The sequence below is a fragment of the Micropterus salmoides genome, unplaced genomic scaffold (assembly GCF_014851395.1).
Source record: "Micropterus salmoides isolate LMB-PRFRI ecotype aquatic unplaced genomic scaffold, ASM1485139v1 Ms_hic_scaffold_3, whole genome shotgun sequence".
Lineage (NCBI taxonomy): Eukaryota > Metazoa > Chordata > Actinopteri > Centrarchiformes > Centrarchidae > Micropterus > Micropterus salmoides.
In genome coordinates, this window is record NW_024042261.1 from 8,791,848 (window position 1) to 8,814,677 (window position 22,830).

A 22,830-nucleotide genomic window follows, 5' to 3' on the forward strand; every position below is an offset into this window, starting at 1 on the left:
ACACTGATCAAGACATCTTCAGAATCCATCTAGGTAACCTTTCATGGTGCGCCACTATCAGGTTAGACGTCCTCCTTGACCCCAACTTTGGGCCATGAGAAGATATCTTAGGAGCAAATTTGCGGTGGATATCCATTCTCCCCCAGCGGATGAAAGTCATTGTTTTGCCCTGCTGTCCTGATATTTAGCAAAACTATCAGCCCAAAGTGTCACAAAAATTTTAAGATTTTTAGGCAGATTGGCTTGAAATTTCCACGCACACATTCATGCTCCCCAGTGGATGAAGGCTTTCCGTTTCTGCACTTTTCTCCAGTGACATCCCCAATCAATGTCATCATTTTTGCTATCTCATCATTGTACATTGCATTATATATTTTTCATTATGTATGTTCGTGCTCCCAAGAGGATGAACCCTAATGTTTGTGGTGACCCTCTGACCTTTCAGATGCAAGCACGGCTCAAGGGATGGCAGCTGGTTTGTTCTTTCGGTCCAGCACTTTGATCCAGCCTGAAATATCTCAGCGACTATTGGTTGGATAGCCATGAAATGTTCAAAGACATTCAAGGTCCACAGAGGACAAATCATAATGACGTTTGCGATCGCTTCATAATTTCAGGTCATAATTTAAATTTGTCTTTGGTTCATATCTAGCAGTTTGGTTTTCCCTTCAATGACCACTGCAGCCTTACAGAGCTGCCAGAGTGTCTATAGATTCTTGGTCTTGTTGGTCTAAACATCCATTGGAAGGACCTTGTTTTTGTTGAAACCCGTTCATTGTAATTGTTGCGTCTGCTTTTCCTCAACATAAGGTGGGCGAAGGTGTGATTATGGGGATTTACAGTCGAGCAGAAAGTGGCAGCAAATGAATCAAGGATGTGAGATGAATTACTGGAATGTGTCTGAAGTATGTGATCTACAGCAGGGACGGCTGATGTATGAGAGAGCACTAGGCAAGAGGCAGCAGGCAGAGTTGTGCACCTTTTTATCATGGGTAGCTTTTACTTTATAACTGATTTAGGGGTCTATATATTTGTCTATATATCTTTTTCATTGTTTAGTCATTATGATTTACTTTAACATTCACCTAGCCCCCTACTAACTCAATATACTTAACCCTTAATCCGTATGGTAAGTGTAATCATACTCCAAGAGAATGAGATAGTAGTGACATTAAACCCGCATACAGGAGAGACTACGATCTGAGACAATGAGACAAGTTAATCAAAACTAAAAAGGGCATTTCCTTAAGAAAATGCGTGTGACAGCTGCCAGCTATTTTTTGCGATTGCTACCGCTGTCGGTGCAATGTGCGGCTCCATCAGCTAAGAGACTCAGTGATGTGCTGCACACTTGTTCAGTGAACATATGTGTTAAGTTTGGCCCCCTTTTTGTTAACATGCTGTGAGCAGGGTTTTGTCCATCGATCTCTGGATCCGGAGCAAGTGCAAGACCTCCACCACCAGACTACTCAGATACACTGTGAAGGGAAGGCTTTCAAGATTCTTTGTCAATCCCGTCTTATTCTGACAAAAAAAAATAGGCTCCTAAGCACCAATAGAAGGCATGTTTTGCTTATAAACATATTTTCTGTTATGGCTACTGCACTGTTGAAGAATAAAATAAATGAACATACACCTATTCATTTAGCTGATGCTTTTATCCAAAGTATTTGCTATACATGTCAGAGTTTGCACACCTCTGGAGTAACGAGGGGTTAAGTGTCTTTCTCAAGGACACAATAGTAGATTGAACCCGGGCCTCTCGCACCAAAGGCAGGCATCTTATCCATTGCGCCATTACAGCTATTGAGTATCAAGCTATTAAGTCTTTCACAGCACAATTCTTTGGCTGTTCATTTATTTTATTCTTCAATAGCAGAGTAGCCATCACAGAGCAAAACATGCCTTCTATTGGTGCTTAGGAGCCATTTATTTTGTCAAAATAAGATGTGATTGACAAAGAAACTTGAAAGCCTACCCTTCATAGGAACACAGTCATTTTAAAATGCATAGAAATATTAATATAAAATCAACCATTACAGATAGCAGCAACACACCCATCTCATGAAGAAGATGTACAATTTGAAGTTGAAACCAAGTTTGTAGGACAAACGGTACAGGAGAAGATAGATGCCAAAAAACGGTGGAATAAATTAGCATCATCAAGTTCCAACAACAAACAGCTGTGTAAAGTTTAAAGCTATAATGTACTAACAGTACGACCCGAGGAATTTCTGGTCACCATATTTAGTTCAAACACCATAGGCTACAGGTGTTTAAAGTTGAAACCAGTTAACAGTGGTGCCAGCTGCAGGATTCAAACCCACAATTGGAATAGGAGGTGCAACTCCAGCCAGCCTGGTTGTAATGATACAATTTGATGTGTTGTTGATACAAAAAGTGTATTTGCTTAATAAAAAAAAGCTTTACAGCTAACATTTTGGACTCCAAACAGGGAGGAAGATACAGCAAGTTAAAGAATTAGTGACAGGGGGAGACCTCAGCCTGCAGCTACAACAGGGAGTGAATGGGAGACGACTGAGACTTTCCAATCAATTAAGGATCAGAGATGAAAAGCTAAACGTCCACTGAGCAGGATTTTGACAATTAGAGGGAGAAAATGTATGTGGCTACATTTTGATGCCTTTTTGTGCTTATAGAGATAAATATACGCAACTAGCAACAGTTTACAAAAAAAAATCCTCCTGTCTCCACTCTAACTGATCACATGACACACTGGTAAAGTCTGCTAAAAGCTGTAAAACCCTTCACTTTGGAAGGGCATAGCTCCTAAACATTTTTTTTTAGCAAACACCAAATACAACTTTGAAAGATCAACATCTTTTCTGAAACTTACAGCTGAAATTGAGTCTGTAGCTGCACATATGCCAGAGCACTAAGCTCTTAAATTTGGAAGAGTGGAGTCCCTGCTCCCATAGGAAATCCATTCATTTTAAAATGCATAAAAATATTAATATAATATCAACCATTACAGATATCAGCAGCACAGGTAATAGCACCCATCTCATGAAGAAGATGTACTAGTTGAAGTTGGAACCAAATTTGTAGGACAAACGGTACAGGACTAGTTAGATGCCAAAAAATGGCAGAATAAATAATAATAATAAAGAGCAAGTAGAGCTGCAGCTCTCACACTAAATAATGTAGGAGACCTAGACAACATTTCTTTACTCACAAGGTTCAGAGAGGAGACAAGACTTTACCCTCTGCAGCAGCTCCTCTAGCGCCCTCTGCAGGTCAAATCTGACACCCAACAAAGGGGAGGTTCCCACAAATCACTTCACAGTGTTGTTGCTTAGTGAGGTGTTCTTAAGATGAGGGGTCAGCCTGGATGTATCAGCGGACTGAGGACTGGGTGCAGTTAGTGCTCTGTCCTTCATCTGACAGACACCCAGGGGTTCAGATGTGTAGAAAGAACCAGAAACCAGATTGTACTATTCGATTTGATCTGCCTGTTTAATGAAGGTTGCTGCCTGATTTCAAGGTCTGGGGCAACATCATCTCCCTTTCACACGTGTTCATCTCACGTTATTCTGATACGGTTACATCAGACAAAAAACTGTTTGGGATCCAGTGCTTTAGAGACTTCTGTGCAATACAAAGCTCTTTAATGAGCCTTTTATACCAGGGTTCTTCTGCATTTATCTGTGGTGAAAGGAGGTTTTTCTCAGTCAGATTATGCTGCAAAACTTCTCTTAAAACTAAAAAGCTGTCACACTAGCAGACCCTCATCTTGTCTTAGCAGCCTGTTAACACGAAACCTGAAGAGGGCAGCAGGTTCTAGCTAATCTGAAATAAATCACTCACCCTAAAATCATTTCCACGGGAGATGGTGGTGGATGTGCAGTGAGGGAAGATAACATAACCTAACATTTCCATTCATTTTATCTGTTCTTCAGAGGGTGTGTTCTGGTTGTAGAGTCCGGGGCCTCCTCTTTTGCATCTGCAGCCTGATCGGCGTCCTCTAGCTTCCTCTGCTTTCCTGTGGAAACTGGAAACTGCCGCGGTGTTCTGTTGTCAGAGCAAGATTACTGCTGGCAAAGGGCGACCCATGGGAACAAGCGTCAATGAAATATTAGGAACTTCCTCTCCTGCTGCTGAGACAGCAGTTATAAATAGCCAGGGTTATTTTCAGGCAAACACTCAGCCCAGCTCTGATCTGGTCTGGTCTGAGCCTCCATGTGGGATCTGGTTGCAGGACTGTACCACAAACATACAGCAGGATGAAACTGTGAACTGAAGTCTGAACTTTCCTGCCCCGCACCCTTCAAACAGAAAAGTAAGTGTGTTTCTGTGGATCTGTGCATGATGAGCACACAGTTGTTCTCCCACAGTCCATCTCTCTCTCTAGCAAACAGGAAAGGTGTGTGGGTTAAACCAGTATACTGTCTTACTAAAAATGTGTGAATCTGTGATTCGCTGTTGTTCATCACAGAGGTAATAGATGCAAAGCACTTGCTTGTGAAAGTGGTTCTGCTTTCCAACCTTTTGTCTGACGTACCCCCAATGGCGTAAGTATGTATGTATGGAAGTATAATCAGGAAAATGTATGTATATATTATATCATTAGATTATTGCTACTCATGCATTAATGTAAACGCAGGATTTTAGTGTTGTAGATTTCTATCAAAATGAATGATTATTTTCATTTTGGATTTATTTTCTCCATTAATCAACTGAAAATAGTGAAATATGTTGTCACAATTGCCCAGAGCCCACAGTTACACAAGCCCTAAGTTCAATTTCAATTCAAATATATTTTTTACTCCATTTTCCCATGATAACGATTATCTTGTGATCTCAAGTACGTCAGGAGTGTTTCTTTAGGACAAGTTCAGATACATTTTCAGTGTCCCTGGTCAGTTCAGTTGGTAGATAAATAATCCAAGGATTGTGTGTTCGACTTCCACAATTTTCTTTTTCTACAAAGTTGTTATGAAGAGATTCAGGGGAATCCAAACACACATTTCCGGACAGCTTTTTCAGGGGTTCCAAAAAAGCCGTCAGGAAATGTGTAACGTTAAATGGATTCCCCTGAATGAGAAGCACAGGAATTTCCTCTGCCTGGGAATGATGGGTGAATGAAAAGTCCGTAGGCTGATGGATGTGGACCAATTGCCAGGATGCACACAGTCCAGCACGTGCTTTATTGTGTCTATTCATAAGAAGTTTGTTGAAGAGGATTATAAAAAAGAAATAAACAGTCTCAGGTGAGAATCGAACTGTAAATGTTAACGTCAGTGTGGTCAACTTTACATCCAGACTGTTACCACAAGGGGGAGGGAGGTCTCTTGCTCAGTCAGTCTCTTTTTTCCTCTTCCTCGCTTCCTCTGACAACTTCGTCTTCCTTCTCTTCTTTTTAATTCTAGTAGTTGAACCCACCCACGATACAGGATGATTATCACAATCATCACAATAATAATTCTGATTATAATTACTGTCATTAGATTATTGTTGTTCTCACAGCTGTTGGTAGTGTGAGTCAGATAATTCGGTATAGGCCTTGCAAATCCCATATCAGCGTGTGTGTGTGTGTGTGTGTGTATTTGGCAGGACACGAGCTGCCTCTGTCATCTTATCGTGACTCATCTTCAGTCTTTTGAAACAAAGGAACCACACAGTGACACACACAAACATATACACGCAAATGCAGAGAAGACTCTTTTGTAGTGACATTTGGCCTGCCATCCATGACTGTAACCCCTCAGATAATTCTCAAAGGCAGTAGAAAGGAAAGGATGTGTATTCTCCACCATGTTAGGGTAATAACAGATGCGATCATCTAGGCAGGAAAGTAGGAAACACCCTACTTTTACAACCAATTCAGTTTACAGTAACTGGAGAGGAAGGTTCTTTTTCCAAAGCCTAACTTGATCAACATTCAGACTCCTCATCATTAAGTTTCTTTTTTGGTATCAGATAGATAATATTAATCTCCATAAACTATAAAACAAAGCACCAAGTACATAAACATGAATGTCTGTAACTATAAATATCAATACACAGCTAAAGAAACTACTAGAATGTGTCTGTTCAGGTACCGTTGAATTCTCAAACCCTCAAAATTGCCCTCTGTTGGATCCTGTAAAAATATTTCCCCCATATTACTTCACTAGAAGTGACCTGTTGTGGACACTGTGTTGTTTCATTTCACATTCTGTCTGCTGCAAGGCTGTGTGTGTGTGTGTGTGTGTGTCAACGTCACAGGTTTCCTGTTGATGCCAGGCTGTCTGGAATGCCTCCTGCTGAGGTCAGAGGTCAAAGGATGTGTGTCACTGCCACTTCCCCTCCCTAACCAGCAACCTGGGATGCCCCTCCATGCTACGCTCACACTGAAAGGAAGACACCACCATTCGTGGAATATGCAAGTTCAGGGCTTTTATTTATTTTTTAATACTGCTGCTCATTTTAATATTTATTTCAACCAAGATATGTTTGAAGTGAAAATCATTGTATGAACTATTATCTGCCCAAGAAAGCAGCTTTCAGACAAACAAAGTTGCAATATACTGTAAAGTCAGAATATTGGTTTAAAAAAATCTACACATTAGTGTTTGACAGAAAACAATGTATGTGATCCACCGTCACTGTATGTAAGTGTCAGTGTTTACTGTTCACTCTCCTCCAGCCCTATCAGAGGGGTGCTGCTAATGCAAAGGCTGCAAAAAGCTGCTGCTTCACATTAAAAGCCCTCTTCTGGAAAACATGGGTTGGATTTTATTGTGACATGGCCACAGGAAACAAAAAGTATTTGTCATTGAAGTTAGTGCTAACTGCCACAGTTCACCAAAAATGTGCCTACAAATCAAAGCCGGTCATTTCCCACATTTTTAATTTCATATGTTGTTAGATGGGAGTAATGAAACAGTCAGGAGCAGCCACAGTCAGCTGTTGGATAAAGAGCAGCAGGCGACAGGCTGCACACCTCCAACTCCTCAGCAAGATCCGCAACTCATATTGCTGTGTCCTGCTGTTGTGTGGAAAACTATTCACACAGTTGCATTTACTGTTGACTGGCTTCTTTATTGAAACAATGCCAGTTTGTTTGGCTGCACTGTAAACAGATACACCAGCAAGTGTCTCATGTAGTATTAAACCGCTCTTACTGTTACCAAAGTAACCACAGGTGTTGCAAAATCAACCAGGGTGGAAATCCCAAGGGTGACAATTGAGCAACTTAAGCTACTGTCAGTCGGTGTTATTAAAGGGCTTCCAAAAGCACAGATATGGAATGGCTTGATATATAAAACAATGCAAATAAATGAGCTCACAGGAGTGGGACAAGGCAGGCCAGGCTCTTAAATGTTCATACTAATATTGGAAAACTAAAAACATGATACCTGAAAGGACCACACACACACACACACACTTGCATGTTCTTACCACTCTCTAGGCTTTCTTCTCAAAGATCAAATTTAAGCTCCCTTAAAAAGACACATTGCATGATGTGCACAAGTAACTGGATGAGTCCCACAATGCTGACAGTGAGCGAACAGGAATGCAGGGAGGGGTCTGGAGTCATCAGACAGGTCTGGGAGATCATCCAAATGAATGGAAGCTGTTTATATTTTACTGTCACAAAGACAGAAATATATGGCCACAGTATCACATGTTAACCCTTCACCCTGGAAACCACCCTTCTATAATATGTGTGTGTGTGTGTGTGTGTGTGTGTGTGTGTGTGTGTGTGTGTGTGTGTGTGTTTGAATGAGTGTAAAGGTCCTGGTCCTTGGCCTAGTCCTTGGGGACAGGATGTGCACTGCTACGAGAGCACAAGTCCATTATTTGTTTTTAGAAAGTGTGTGCATACACTTGCCTGTTGCTTGTGTATCCTAAGGGAAGCTCAAGGACACACACTCAATCTACTGGGCTGGTACTGGGACTGTCTGAGGCAGGATGCTGGGTCTTGGAGGAAACCCTGTTCAGACCAGCCCTGTGTGTGTTTGTGTGTGTGTGTGTGTGTGTGTGTGTGTGATGTTAAAAACTTAGACACAGTGCCATTAATCTAACAGATGCTAAGAGGAAACAACAAGATGAAGCGGGCCAGTGATTCCCAATCAGGAGGTACTTCAGGGTCACACATGGAAAGATTGTGCAGTAGCTCAACTTATATAAAGAAAAATAGATATTCTTTCTTGATTTACAAATAGACATCCACATATCAGGTCATCGACTCACACCTGAGCACTACAAAATGAACAAGCATGCAGAGAAGTCTAAAAACAATGGACAGTTCAAATAGCCAAAATAAAAGTAATGGATAAACAGTTTGAATTGTTAGCTTAAAGTAAAAATTGTCAGCTAAATGCAAGACTGCTAAGACTTTACAGACAGCATGGTAATATTTTCATTCAAGACACAAAGGTGTTTTCCACTCCCGATAAGCACGCACATTTTTATCTTCCCATGCGCACACACTCCGGTAAGACAAAAGACACATATCCTCTGCATGTGACATCCATCCCGGGACCGGCTGAGCTCCATATCCTCCCCATGATCCCTCAGCTAGAGAGGCAACATCCTCTGGCTGCAGCGAGGGGAAGCTGGCCTCACTGTGACACTCGGCTCTGCAACAGGTAACAGCTCAACTCCAAATCTCCGCGCCTATACTCGAAACCTCCAGTCACCGCTTTCCGCTTTTGGATCGTCGCGTCAGGAAGTCAAATTTCCGTCAGGTAAGAGCTCCCAGGCATTTCCCTTCACATGCATGTAGGAGAGGGATTCATGGGCCGGCTTGCATGGACTTGTGATGAGAGTAAAGGTCTCTAACTGTTATGTTTTTTAGTTTCAGGCATCTCCTGGGACAGTCTTCTAGGCAGATCCTCTTACTGCCTGACCAAAGGATTTGCCAGAACGATCCAAGGAGAGAAGAATATTTTTCCTCTGACACTCATCACACAAAGTGTAAGAGGTGCACACACCACCAAACAAGACAAAGTCACTATAAAACAGGGACGGGAAAGAAACGAGAAAAGGGAACAATGATGGAACTGAGGATCCAGCTCATCCCAACAGGGGAAATCATCCTTCCTCCGGGGAAGAACGGGGAAAACTACTGCCACAACTGCAAGGTCAGTTCACACACTGCGGTCAGATCTGGAGTCAGATTTTTCCACTCATCCTTCATTCCAATGGGTTTTATGCAGCTCAGTGGGTAGAAACTGATGCTGACACAGCTGAGGTTATAAGGTTCGTCTCCCACAGGGATGAGGTTGAGAAACATTTACATATTTTAAGAACTTTAAATTGCAGAATACTGTCTGCCTTGTAAATTACATTGATAAATCAGAACAGCTGCGGTTAGTAAATAAATTTAAATCCCCTTTGGCTCTAAGCAGAGCTCTCAGAATTATAATAAGCAGTACTCAGTTAATTATACATGTAAAAATGCCTCTGGATGCTCTGGACTTCTACTAATAGAGAATGTGATATTAACACTTTATTGTCATGAATAGGATGAAATTTAGTCTCAAGCCGTGTAACATAACTGGATTTGTTCCAGACATCAGTTCTTAGTAAGAAACCAAGAATCCTCATTCATGTCGGACAGATCCGTTACGGAAGAACTAGAGATACTGATTTCTTCACCAACTGTAACAACAGACCAGAATCTAAAGGCAGCCACACAGGCTGCGGCATTTTAAAGCTGCTATAATCAATATTTTTCATATCAACAACGGATCAAATAACATGGGATGTTTTTTTGTTTTTTAAAATCTCTCAGCTGTGAGTCCCCCAGCTTTATGGAAGTGCAATACTAAATTGCTGGAGTACCCCTTCAAAATTTGGATTACATTCATTTTAAAAATCTAGACTTAACCTGTTCTGCAGTTTTGCCTTTGTGATGTTTCCATGCAGGAATTACAAGAGACATCCGTTGCTCTATAACATTTTGACATGTGCTACATGTTTGATGCTCTTCTGTAGGTGCGCAGTAATGAAGATAGCTGATATCTAATATCTATATAGTATCCAAGGAATGAAGGGAGCTGGCTTTTTAAAATCAATCCTCCCATTAAGGCGCCGTTTGGTACAGTAAAGCGTGGGCTGACACAGGATTAGGATGTATAGTAAGAGGAATGTGGTGCAGTTAATGCAGCCGGCTTCGTGCTGGTCAGTGATGATTGAGGAGGTGTGGAATGTACTGTAGCCTGGACGGGAGTAAACGACAAAGACATTCCTGTACACGGCTTCATTTTTCTCCTTCCCACATTCCTCCAAGGTCAAATCACCCTGCGTGTCTGGATGTGTGTGAAAGGTGTGTGTGTTGGAGTCTTCACTATTTTGCTAAGCTATGACCAAGACCCTTTAACCTATGTGTGTCATTTAACATCAAAGCGTTGTAACCTTCTTGTAAGGACAATGACTGATAAACACGTAGGACTCATTGGATTTCCTCTCTGCAATTATATAAAAACAGACATTTCAATAACAATCGGATGTCAGGTAATATTCTGGTAAGTTAAACAAAGTAAATATTGTGGAGTTAACTGGCTCTGAAAAACAAATGAAAAGAAGTGAGTGTGGCTGTGTTTTGGCAGAGTTTCCTGGTTTTGGTTCCAAAGATGTGGAGTGGGGAGGGTGAAGGTTCGGGGGTGGAGGTGGGAGCCTTTTGTCCAGTACAGTCTGTCTTTCCCTCCAACAGTGCCTTGTCAACAGGATACAACCTGTGTGTGTGTGTGTGTGTGTGTGTGTGTGTGTGTGTGTGTGTGTGTGAACGCAGTTGGTTGTGGGTTGTTCGAGGCTGAATTGATCACTCCCCCCCCTGGCAGTGCAGTTATATTACAGTCCATCTCTGGCATTGACAGCCTGCTGACCAGCTGCCTGAGGTCACCTTCACATGGACACGGCATGTGTTGCATAACTCTGCAACAACATCTGAAAGGACAGTACATTGAACTCCCAATCTTTGTTATGTGAAGGACCCCCAAACAGATGCACACTACCAGGGCTGTGGGTACTACTGAGGACACGAGGTCATGACTTTAGTATTTGGTTTAACAAAACGTTTACATTAAACTAATAAAAAATATACACATTGTGGGCATTTTTTTGTATTTTTAAAATCATTTTTATTAGATTTTTTTTTCAGTTGACCTTCATGCTGGAAAATAAAATTTACAGAAAGCATAATTGAACTGTTAACTGAATAACCAAACTATGAAACATCCCAATAATTAAAAACAAAAGGGATTAGGGAGAGTTGAATCCATGACCTCAGTATAAGTTTTAGCTTACTGTACTGCAGTAGATCCCAGAGGTCCAGCTGGTTGATTGCTGCTATAAAAAACCTTAATCATATAGCCTCTCTCCAGTCCTGTCACTGTGAACTCTAGGGAGTGAAATTATAGTGAAAGTGAAACTGTTTCTTGGTACTAGAGACACTTTAAAAAAATTCTCCAAGGACCCCCTGGAGGTGTCCGGACTCAGTTACTGCTTTAAGAGATTTTATTTTTAGAACACAAGACTGTTAAAACTGCAATCCACGCCCACGTTACTTCTAACCATGCTTCTAAATGGCTTTTCATGAAGGAGGGGACTTCCTCCTGCTGTGGGGAGGAGCTCACAGTCTGCAGTGGCAGTGGGAAGGTGCAGTGGCAGCTTCAGGGACGGTAGAGGGTACGAGAACTCTTTGAACTGACTGCACTAGTTGTGAGCAGTTGTAATGCTGTGGTTTATGCTGGAGTTTGCGGCTGAATTACACTGAACGCGCCCTGAACTGAAGAGAAAGTAGCGTCAGGGGCAATTTATCATTTATTGCTTTGTTGTTTTAAAAAGTGCTGATGAATGCCCATTTTTTTCCTCCTTGGCATTTCAGGGCTTTAACTTGTGCTCAGTCGGGTTTGTACGTTTGCGGATTCCTATAAAAAATACATATCAAAGCCAAACTGTATTTGAAACGGTAGACATTTAAGGGCCAGTTTATTATTTTCCCCCACTCAAGAAAGGTATCTGTATATTGTTCTACATTATCCCAGCACCGACGGGGCTTTGTCGGGAACCTAGCACCCTACCAGTTATCTAACCAAGAGCCATTTAAAGGACTCGGCCTACCCAAAGTGTGTGAAGGAAGTGGAGATCTGAAGACAGCTGCATTCTTCTGTCCACAGGCTGCCTAGTTTGCCATGCTTGTAGAGAAAACTGGAACTGGTCATTATAATCAGAAACTTTCTCAAAATATTTTTAAATTAGTAACACAAAATAATGAGAAACTCATTAATCGCATTATTCTGAGAGACTATGTAATTATTTATTTTGAGAATGTTTGTCATTGTTTTGAGATACTATCTCATTATTTTGAGATCGGCTACTAAACTATTTTAGAAGACTTTATTTATAACGACTTAAAGGATATTTAATCCATCACATTGGCAGAAACGAGCTTCCATATAAAACAATGACGACATGGTGCGTGGCCTCGCTAAAATAAACTAGGGCCTATATCACTCATGCCGGAGCTACGGATGGGTTCTTAACTTCCTGGTATTACAAGGCTGCACTGCACCCTTCATTGAAAGAAAAGGAAGAGCAGAAATGCCACACCACTCCCGTAGGGGGTTTAGGGGAACTGACTCCCAACAAAGCCGCAGTCAGATTTCTGTTCCATATTAACACCATTATCTATCATTTCACCACAGAGATGTTAATAAAGAAGAGTCTGGTACTATGACTATACCGCTGAATCACTAGAGGAGGTGAAGTCCTCTGCTGCGCTCTGGGAGAAGCCACAGTTGTAGCAGAGCCCACAGTGGGAGTGGTGGGAGGGTCAGGAGAAACCCGGCACGACTCCTCGCACTGAGTACTGTTACCTCCTGGCAGACACCAGTCTGACTGACCGAGTGACTCCGCTGACACACAGAGTAGGGACTGAACCACACATCTCCGCTAGTATCTGGACCATAAGAAACCCAGTGAAAGAAGAGAGACTACTAACGTTACACCGTTTTGACCTCGGCTGTTTTAAGGTATGTCATGTTACACCTAACGTTAGCGTTATTTCAGCGTTAAGTTACCTACTGTAACGACAGCGTTACTGACGCTAACTGTGAACTCTCGGTACGCCAGGTAACGGTAGTGTTACTTGTAATGGCAGGGGCGTTGTGTAAGTTACAGTCGTGACATTTTGGAAAGTTTCTGCAGAGTAATTTGTGTGACATTGCAGCATGCTTGAGTGAGTGGGCGGAAAGCCCTGATGCGTGCCATATGGAGAAAAACGCTACGCCGAATTCCGTTCAAAAACGTGGCAATTTAATGTCGTTCAGCCAGCTGGCAACTCATTTACTCGGTAAAACACATGTCAGGACGTGGAACAAATCAGTGAGAGCAACTGTTCAGTTCTGCTTATGTTGAACGTGTTAATTTTGTGTTACGTTGACGACAGCTAAGCATTTACACTCGACCTGTCTAAGTTTTACCGCTAACGTCACTCCGTAATTTCCCCCAAAAGTGGTACGATCACGTCAGAGGCTATTGTGAATTTGCCTAAGTACAGAGGTGATAACTTCGTTTAAATACGCTGTTACACTGGGTTTGTGACGGGTTAAAGAATTAATGCTTGTGAGTTCTGAATGTGTGTTCCGTTTGGGATGTAGCCTTAAGCAAAGAGAAATAAATCAAACTTTTGGTTATATTTTTGAATGAAGTTGAGTTTAATTCTGTCCCTTACGTGACGGCTATCAGGACCTCTGGCTCTCCACGTACTGATTTGGCGTGTAGCCTACAACTTCAAATCCTTCGTCAGGTTGGGGTTGTCTTTTTATAGACGCCAGACAGACACAGATTAAGATAGTTAACTAAATATCTAACCTCACAGCCTATCATCACACTTGTGAGTACAAAGCTGCTCTAATGTTACTAGATGGAGTGGAGCATGTGTTGTGCAATATAAGCCTAATCATTGTTTGTAACCCTGTCCACCACAGATCTTTCTATGTTGTGTGTTTTGTTCCTATATATATTTTTCAGCTGTCTGACTGTGGCTGAGAAGGTGTCTGTGAGGGGCTTTGTCAACAACATGCCTGTCCACGTGTGTGTGTGCGCGCGTGCGTGCGCATGACTTAAACAACAAGGGAGGCACCTGGCATTTAATGCCCACATAAACATGGTGCTTATGGTATTAACGGGGGAAATCATATCTAATGATTGAAATTGTCCTTGTGGGATGCTATAACTGAAAATATAATAATATGATTATGTGGGATTAGTAATTGGAATTATATTCTCTTCCTGGTTTGGTCACCACTGTTTACATTGGTCTTCAGCTGTTCAGCTCCCCTGTGTTGGAGAAAGTGTCCCTTTTGGTCTTATAAGCTGATCATGAGTGAGAGAGATTACCCACCCAGCGGGGAAGGAAAGGCAGAATAGTACACTGGGAAGATGCATGAGAAGATTGAAACCAGAACAAAGAAGTTTGAAGAAATAAGTAATCGTGAGTAGCATATTCCTCAGGGGTCAAGCTACTTAGATCAGCTGACCTGTTGCTTTAAGGTCACCTGGAGGGCAGGACCTCCCAGCAACCACTGGCTGCCTGCAGCTGCCACTGAGTTGACTGTCACTGTGATATAAGTTTGATGTAAGCTCCTTTAAATGGCAGCTTGTTATTGGGGATGATTGGCTTTGAAGGAGGGCTGCAGAGTAGCAAAGACAGCTGTGCTGACTGGGTGTTTATTTTCACCTGCAATGAATAGGTCTAATTTAAGAACATCAGTGGCTCCTGGGAGAAAATGCACAGAGCAGAAAATTCTGCATGCATAGTCTGCACGATTATCCAACTTGGCAGAAAGTACACATCAATGTGCTGTTGTCAATACATTTTTCCAAAGCAGTTCCCCTGTTCCCTGGTGAGATTTATTTAGCTGCAGTTTCCATTGGACTGATGTGGAGCAGATGCTTTAAGGCAGATTTTTCCCTCAGTGCTTTGCTTCAAGCTCTTTTTAATCATGATGGGCTGGGTTTTGGTGATATTTCTGTTTGTGGCTGTGAGTGGTGTTGGGTAGTGTGGGGTTAGAATGAGGTTTTACCCAAATGTCAGCCTGCTTCTGCATGGTTAGGCATTTCCCCATTGGCTCTATCTACTAATGTAAGCAAAGTCACATGGCTTGTGAAATGGGTTTGCATGTATTTTACACAACTAAGATAATGTTTTTTCCCACATTTTCATTTTATTTGAGGTGCTCCTAAGATTTCACAGATTGAGGAGACTGTTGGTTCATTGGCACTGGCTTGCTGTTTGACTGCTTATCTGATCAAATACCAGTCTGACTTTGCCCCCATTGTTATGGTAGATTCCTTCATGGCAGTCCTTACCTTAACAGTTCAAGGAGTTCATCTGTTGAACTAAAGAACTACTAAAATACATTGTAGTGAAATTGAATAGGGGGTCCCAAGCACCTTCCCATGAACCCCCTTTGAGAACCACTGCTTTCTATTTGGTGGATATAGGACATGCTGTTGACAGGGTGAAGGTTTTCCTGGTCATGTGATATCTCAACTACATATTGTGTGCATCCTGGGAGGAACCCATAGGATACACCTGACTGCCTGGCTGTCAGCAGGCCCTTTACCTTCACCTCTACAACAGGAAAGACTCTCTGTGTTATAGGAAATGCTCAGTGGGGTGGGGGCTTATTTCAATTCATTTTAATGTGAAGCTGTCATATCAGACTTGTGGGTATCAACAAATGGCATGGCTGCTAAAGATATAGTTGTCACGCAGAAGGAAGTTTACACTGAACACAAATGAAAGAAATGGGCATAACACTGCCACCACAGCACAGACCAGGATTCACTTCCAAGAAGCGGTGTATCTGGCTTGTCAACCAGCACAGTTGGTTGGGTTGGGAAGCCAGTGGGGGATCATTACCTTGTAACTGCACACGTGAGTCCTACTGGTTGCATTAGTTACAGGCTTGTTTTTAGTTACGTTGCAAACATAATGTGGAAATGATTTATAGATGTAAATGGAATAGTTTGACCGCTTAAGAGGTGCTGGTAGGCAGTTTTTGTCGGCTAGTCGGTCAGAGTGAGGCTAGCTGTTTCCCCCTGAAAACGGTCTTTATGCTATGCTAAGCTATACAGCTGTTCCTTGTCATACACATTAAGATAGACATGCCCAGTATAAAATCCGGCATCTGTGACTACACTATGAACCCAAGCATTAAAATATGGTCAGGGCTTTGGACATGCTGCTCTGATAACATTAGGTACAGATATCACACTAGACTTAGCCAGGGATAGGACTGATAAGGTTCTAATGCAACAGCAGTTTCCAGTTCAAAGTGGATTCATGGCCTTTGTCATCATTTCTTAAGACAGGGGTTATGGAGGGAAAAATCAGATTTTATGTCTAAGGCTCATGATATTCAAATGTTTCAAGTTGGTTGGGGTACTGCTAAAATGATAGGGTTCAACAAATGTTCAGGAACAAGAGTGACTGAATTTGTTCTGACTGAGATAAATCAAATATCAGGTCAAGTGACAATTCAATGAAGTGAATAAAATGAGCTTTACTAGGTAATGTCAGTGGTATGTGTGGGAGGTTGTTTAGATGGTGACTACTGCAGATAGAGACTGCGAGTGTATGGGAAGTTGAGTCAGATGTAGAGATGGGAATGTTTTGGAGACACTAGACAGGAATGTTTTTTGATCTAGGCAGTTTGCCAGACAGACAAGCAGGAGTCACAGATATATGATGAGAGGTAGCGTAATTAGCATTAGAGCATTGTCTTAAGTGGGGATTTATATCAACTCAGTTCACTCACCTTTTTGTTCTTTAGCATGAGTCAACCTTTTTAAAGCTTCATATTCAGTAGATACTGAAGAGGCGCATTCATGGAATCAGTAATGTCTAAGGTATAGTTACAGACTTTTACATTAAAATTATGTTTTGTTTTGTTTCTCACCTAATAATTACTGCTCATGAAACATTACGATTGTAAACAAAGACGGAATCAATAACTAGAAAAGGGGAAGTTTACTAATTGAGACACTGAACTAGTTGAAGTCACATTTGAAATATAAATAATGTGCTGCTGAAATAGCAGTTAAAGTGGAAGTGTTGAAAAAAGTTTAAGTTTAACCACTGAATGAAGCAGAAATGTAATGTTAAAAGTTCAATTAAAGTCCAAGCACTGAAAGGTGTTGAAATGTCAGCCAGAGTATAGCCGAGTTGATAAACGAGCTGGAAGTGTCAACTGAAGTGAAAGTCGTGCAAGAAAGCATTGAAAGCAGTTGAAGTAACTTGTGTTTCGGGGTTTTTTTGTCATTCAGAGGTGAAGACCTGTGACCTGAAAGGTCTTGAGGTATCTGTTGAGGTGTGAGCAATGAAAGTGTAAAATGTGTAAAATAAGCGGTTTAAATGTCAGTGGAGCAGTAAAAGATGAATGCAGTTGAAATGTCTGTGTGAAAATGGTAAAAGTAGTTGGAATTTCAGTTGAAGACAAGCGGGAAGCTTCTGGTCTGAGACGTAAATCCAATGTGGAAGTCTGTTAAACCTGCATTCTATCAAACGGCCAGCGACTCTTCTGGTGTGCAAAAATAAGTCCGGCTCCATTAGAAATAAAGGTAAAATGACCCTACTTCTCAGCTGCTTTATTACTACCTCAGTAAACACTTCGTAATGAGTTTATGGTCTCAGTCGCTAGTTTCAAGTCCTCTTCAACACAACCTGATGCTCATTTAGTAAATTGTGGTCCCATTTAGAGGAAAATAGACCATAAAGCAGAGTGTGCTTCAGGGCGGGATTATCTGATTGACAAGACGTTACCATGGCGACCTGTCAATCAGGTGAGAGTGACTCGTGTAAATTTAACCAGGGCCATTGAAAAAGCTTATTAGGAGTCGGCTGTTCACTTTCTCTGGGAAGTACATTTAGTTTTAAGACAAAGCTGTCAGCCCTGTTAAAAGGACAGTTAACGTGAATAACAGATGCACCTAGCTAAACAAGCTAACTAGCTCTGCACACGGCCGTTAGCTCCACCGTCTCGTCCAAATATGGTCACAACTGGTGCTGCTGGTTGCAAAAACTCAACATGGCAGCGCCCTATCGGCCAAGCTCGAGGCTTCAAAACGGCAGTCCACAAACCAACGGGGGACGTCACGATGACTACGTCCACTTCTTATAGACTGTCTATGGTTGAAGAGGAAGAGCTGAATACAGTCCCAAGTGTGTGCTGTAAGCAGCTGAAATCATTTGAAGTGTAACATCTGAGAGTAGTTGAACCATGTTCCAGTGTCATGATGTACATTTTTCATGCTGGGGCTACATGATAGCTATATTTAAAGTTAAATTATGGAGTATGCCTTTTTAAAATGATGTAATGCCAAACAAATATTTTTATTTAGGTTATTCAAAATTAATGTACGCCACCTCAAGTAGTGAGCAGCATTAGTATTTTTTTTGTTGCAGCACCACTTTGCTGTGTTTTTACATGTGGTGTGTACAGAACCGCTTTATAAAGTAAGCGGAGGGTCTAGTAGAATAGAAGTAGTGAGGGTCTGTATCTGGCAGTGATTCAGACTGCGTTACCTGTATTGATGACTCCCAGTCTTTGAGGGTGTGTATGTACAGTATGTGTGTGTGCCTGGTTAGTTTTAGCCTGCTGCTGTGGGCAGCTGTTTAAGCTTTTCCATGCGATTTCTTTCCCACATCCCAAAGCTTGCCCAGCGGCAGAGCGAGCCCCGCCCTGCTGGGAATAAACGTTATGAGTGACTGAGTCCTGCTTCTGCTCAGTATTACAGCCTTGACTGCTCTGGGACTGGAAACCAGCCTGGAAGTGAGTCAAACTCCACACCAGCTTTACTGCCATTTTTGTACATGCACTGTGACTGCAGGAGCTTGGAAATCCTCAAGGGGTTTGAATATTAATGCTTATGACAAAGGCTTGAAAAACAGTTAATACTGGACTGCATTTTATTCATTTTCACATTGCTATCACTGTTTTAGAGTCCTTTCAGTTGGCGTGTCTTTGACTTGTGAAACTGTTTAGGATATGTTAATCCAGAGCCTTAAAAATCAGTGGAGTGGACATAAACATATACACTGGAAGTCAAGGGATTTAACCAACATAATCAAGACATGAGTATACATGAATTTCTTCTTGTGGTTTGGTTTTTGAGAGACAACTGCATGTATCTTTGGCAATGTATTAAAAGAATACTTGAAGGACAGTTTTAGTACATTTCACTGCTTTTGTCCCTCATTCGAGTCTGACAGGATGAAGCGGGTGTGAGCTGAGGGCAGAACTGCTAATTCATGTTTGCTTACCACAGTGCTGACTAGCTCACTTCCTAATCGTCTTCCACATCTCACACACACCCTCACCTGCACAACTTCACTCAGATTAACTAGATAACGCAAGTAATCCTATTTCGACTGCTCTTGCACATCTTCTGGCCGGTAGGAGAGGAACTCTGTGTCTGGAACATGTGTGCTTACATTTCTGGGTTTTTAAAAAAAATTTCATTTATGAATGTTATAAAATTCTGGGTATTTTACCAGGACACAGAGCACAGCTAAGAATGATTAAAAAATAATTATCTTTTCCAGAAACCTATTTGCTTGTTACTTTGGCCCTTAACCTCATACAACAATAGACTATGATGTTTATTTTAATATCCATTAAGTCATTGTATTCCTGCACTGCCTGCCGCCTGTTCGTGACAACTGCCTTGCTGAACTGCTGACAATCGCACGCGTGTGGTGTGTATTTTATTTCATTATATATTTTAAATAAATATTTAGCCAGAAAAAGGTTAAGCAGCATGTGGTCAAATGTAATAAATAAATAATACTTTTTTCATGTCTGTGACATATTACAGGCATTGAAACTGTAGTGTAGTGCTGCTATGATGTCAATATGACTATTAGCATATAATTTTTCACTGTCTATTTTTGTTGAGAAATGTGCATGTCACTCGGCGTTAGAAATAAAAAACATTTTCCTTGCCTACATGGCTTGCAAGGCAAACTGTGTAGGCTATACCAATCCCAAAATAGGCATATTACACCAGTAAATATACCTTTAGTGATACTGGTTTATGACTTAGAGCTAACACGGCCTCCATGAATGATCTGTGTTCACCTGTGGGCGTCTTGTATGTTTTGTACACTCAGTGTGTGCGTGATCATCCATTCTCCCTCTCCATCCATCCCTGTAATCATGACAAACTGTCCTAAGCCCTCTGGATCCTGTACTATATCACGCCTGCAATTATGTCAGCTCTCTTCCTGTGTACCTGTGATTTTCCAACTGCAGCTATACTGTCCGTTTTGACACACCCACCACTCTGTGTTTGCTGTGATACGACACCAAAAGCAAATCTCGGTGTTTGTTGAAACAAGGATGCATAGTGTGTGTGTGTGTGTGTGTGTGTGTGTGTGAGTGTTGGATTGATTTTGAGACTCTGGAGAACATTGGAACAATGTGAAGCCGCTCATACTCCAGCAGAATTCAGCAGGTGGAAATCACCAAATAAAACCTTAACCTCCCCTACCCGGCCCCTTTTTAAACTAAGATAAACTCCAGTTTTACTATTTTTAGCTAACTCCATATCTCTTGCGCATGCAAGCGAGAATGAGGTGAAGGTAGAGTGAGTGAGGCATGTTTGTGTCAGGAGAAACTGGAATCTGGTGACTGGAAAAGACACGAGAAAATAAAGTTTGGGCTGTGAGGAGGTGGGTGGCTTGACTTAAATACCATTGACCATACTTTGTACTGTGGGTGACTAATAGCTGCCTTATCAGGAAGGTTCCTGCTGGAGCAGTTTCTGACTTAAACCTTTAGGATGTTGAATACACCATTTATATTGTGAACTTATCAGACCAGTCTGTTTTGATTGTTAAGTGTAGATTAGGAGTTTTATTGCCCTTTGTCCATATGCATGCCTCGCTATTTTCTACATAGTTAGATAAAGATTTACTCCACAAAGTGGAAGCTGTGCTAGACTCTTTTAATGGACACATGTAATATGTTTTATACTTGCTGTGAATATAATCGAGTTAATCTTATTTCCATACTGTATAGAGACCTTGTTTTGAAAACCGGATGTTGTCACACGTGTATCCTCGCGCTAAATTCATCAAGTCCAACCCAATTTGATAAATAATGTTGTATGTGGTTCTCGTATCGCGTAACATGAAGACTTCACAGCCTCTCTTCAGGTAGGACTCTCATACTGCAACACTTGTCTTTGTAAAGAGAGAAACTGACAGGATAAAGTCACTAACCTGCCTGTCAGCTCGCACTGGTCCGTTTCAGTGGATTTACCATAAAAGCAAACTTGTTAGCTAGGTTTATTGAAGAGAGATATTTGTACCATCGACTCCTGTTTCATAACCATTTAAAAAGCCTTTTGTGGAAAAGCTTTTTCTCAAGAAGGTTAAATACAAACATGATGATGCAGGACAGCTAACAAGCTGTGACGGCTTCATCCATTTGGTCTGTAGCTCTCCATTCCTTCAAAGGTCAGTACTGTCAAGATGGCATGCTATCAAAATTCACTACACTTGAACTCAACATGGAAAAAATGTGGAGGGATTTACTTTCCCCCTGAGTGTTATTCCACTGATATATACGAAATTCAGTCATTTAAAATGCGGGTGTGACACGGCCTTTAGTCTATGAGTAACACATTTGTTACCATTGCTGTGTATTTTCAAAATTACTCAAATTGTGCTTATTACCAAAAGAAAGTTCTTAGAAAATACGAGGAGTAATAGGAGTTCTCTGATTGGGCAGCGTAACTTAGTAGAAAGAAACTGCGTGTGTTTTCCATAGCCTTGACTATGGTGACAATACAAACATCCTTGGTTAAGACTATGAAGGCTTCATCTGTCACCTACGTTTTATTAACCTTTAACTGAATGTTTCCATGGAGCATTGATAATGTCAGTACAGTATGAGCAGGTGTGGCTTTGGACCCGGAGGGGGTTGAGAAGAAGGAAGAGCATGAGGTGGAATATGGTAAATGCCAGAAAAAGTGGTGTATAAATAACTTGATCTGCGTTATAAGGTTGAGGGACTAAAGAGTAAATGTGACCTGAAAGCATAAAAGAAACTGGCCTATAGAGCCCGGAGCAATGCAAACACAGTTGATGAATGTGAATAAGATAGCTGGTACAGCCTGATAGGGGTTTCTCCTGCCAGCATGGTTTGAATGTAAAGTAGGGTAACATCCTGGACTAGTGAGCTGTCCATGGCAAAGTTGACACAGTTATTGAAGAGTGTAAAAGATAGATAGCCTAGGCCATGCTGCCGTGTGAAATTTTTATCAGACCATTCTCACTTGCAGCCCCTCTTTCCATGCTGCATTAATGTTGTTGTACTCTGGGTGAGGAGGATAATGGTCACCTGTTTTGTAAGATTTCCCATTGCTGTAGTGTACAGTTTGGGCTGCAAAAGCCTGCCTGTGTCAGTGAGGTTTCCTCAGGTTGTGAAAGTCTTTGTGTCTAATTCTCCTTTTTTAAGATTTGGTACAGTTAAGTAGGAGTTCATGTCATAAATTCAATGTTAAAGGTCCTAATGTTGAAGGTCCACAGTGCACTGTTTTGGTGTGAACTAGTTTGCTTCTGCTCCCCAGTCCATGGTTGATACGCTTTTCAATTTAATAATTATTTATCTTCGTTTTTTACATTTCACTGAACTCCAGTGGCCTCCACAGTCACCAGATCTAAATCCAATAGATCACCTTTGGCATGTGGTGGAACGGGAGATTCTCATCATGGATGTCCAGCCGACAAATCTGCAGCAACAGCGTGATGCTATCATGTCAATGTGGACCTAAGTCTCTGAGGAATGTTTCCAACACCTT

At 41.5% G+C, this 22,830-nt stretch overlaps 1 protein-coding gene across 2 annotated transcripts in view; it reads left to right on the forward strand.

The window, feature by feature from the left end:
- The first annotated feature begins 7,767 nt into the window (after window positions 1–7,767).
- The window catches only part of LOC119882540 (unconventional myosin-Ic-like), a 59,921-nt gene continuing 44,858 nt past the window's right edge, over window positions 7,768–22,830 (forward strand). Inside the window, exons 1-2 of one of the 2 annotated variants that reach the window (XM_038692586.1) lie at window positions 7,768–8,696; window positions 8,807–9,092. In XM_038692586.1, the coding sequence (XP_038548514.1) occupies window positions 9,003–9,092 (90 nt within the window). In that variant the 5' untranslated portion in view covers window positions 7,768–8,696; window positions 8,807–9,002. Of the gene's footprint in view, window positions 8,697–8,806; window positions 9,093–12,612; window positions 12,987–22,830 lie in introns of those variants that run through there. The other variant, XM_038692588.1, reaches the window with a different exon arrangement.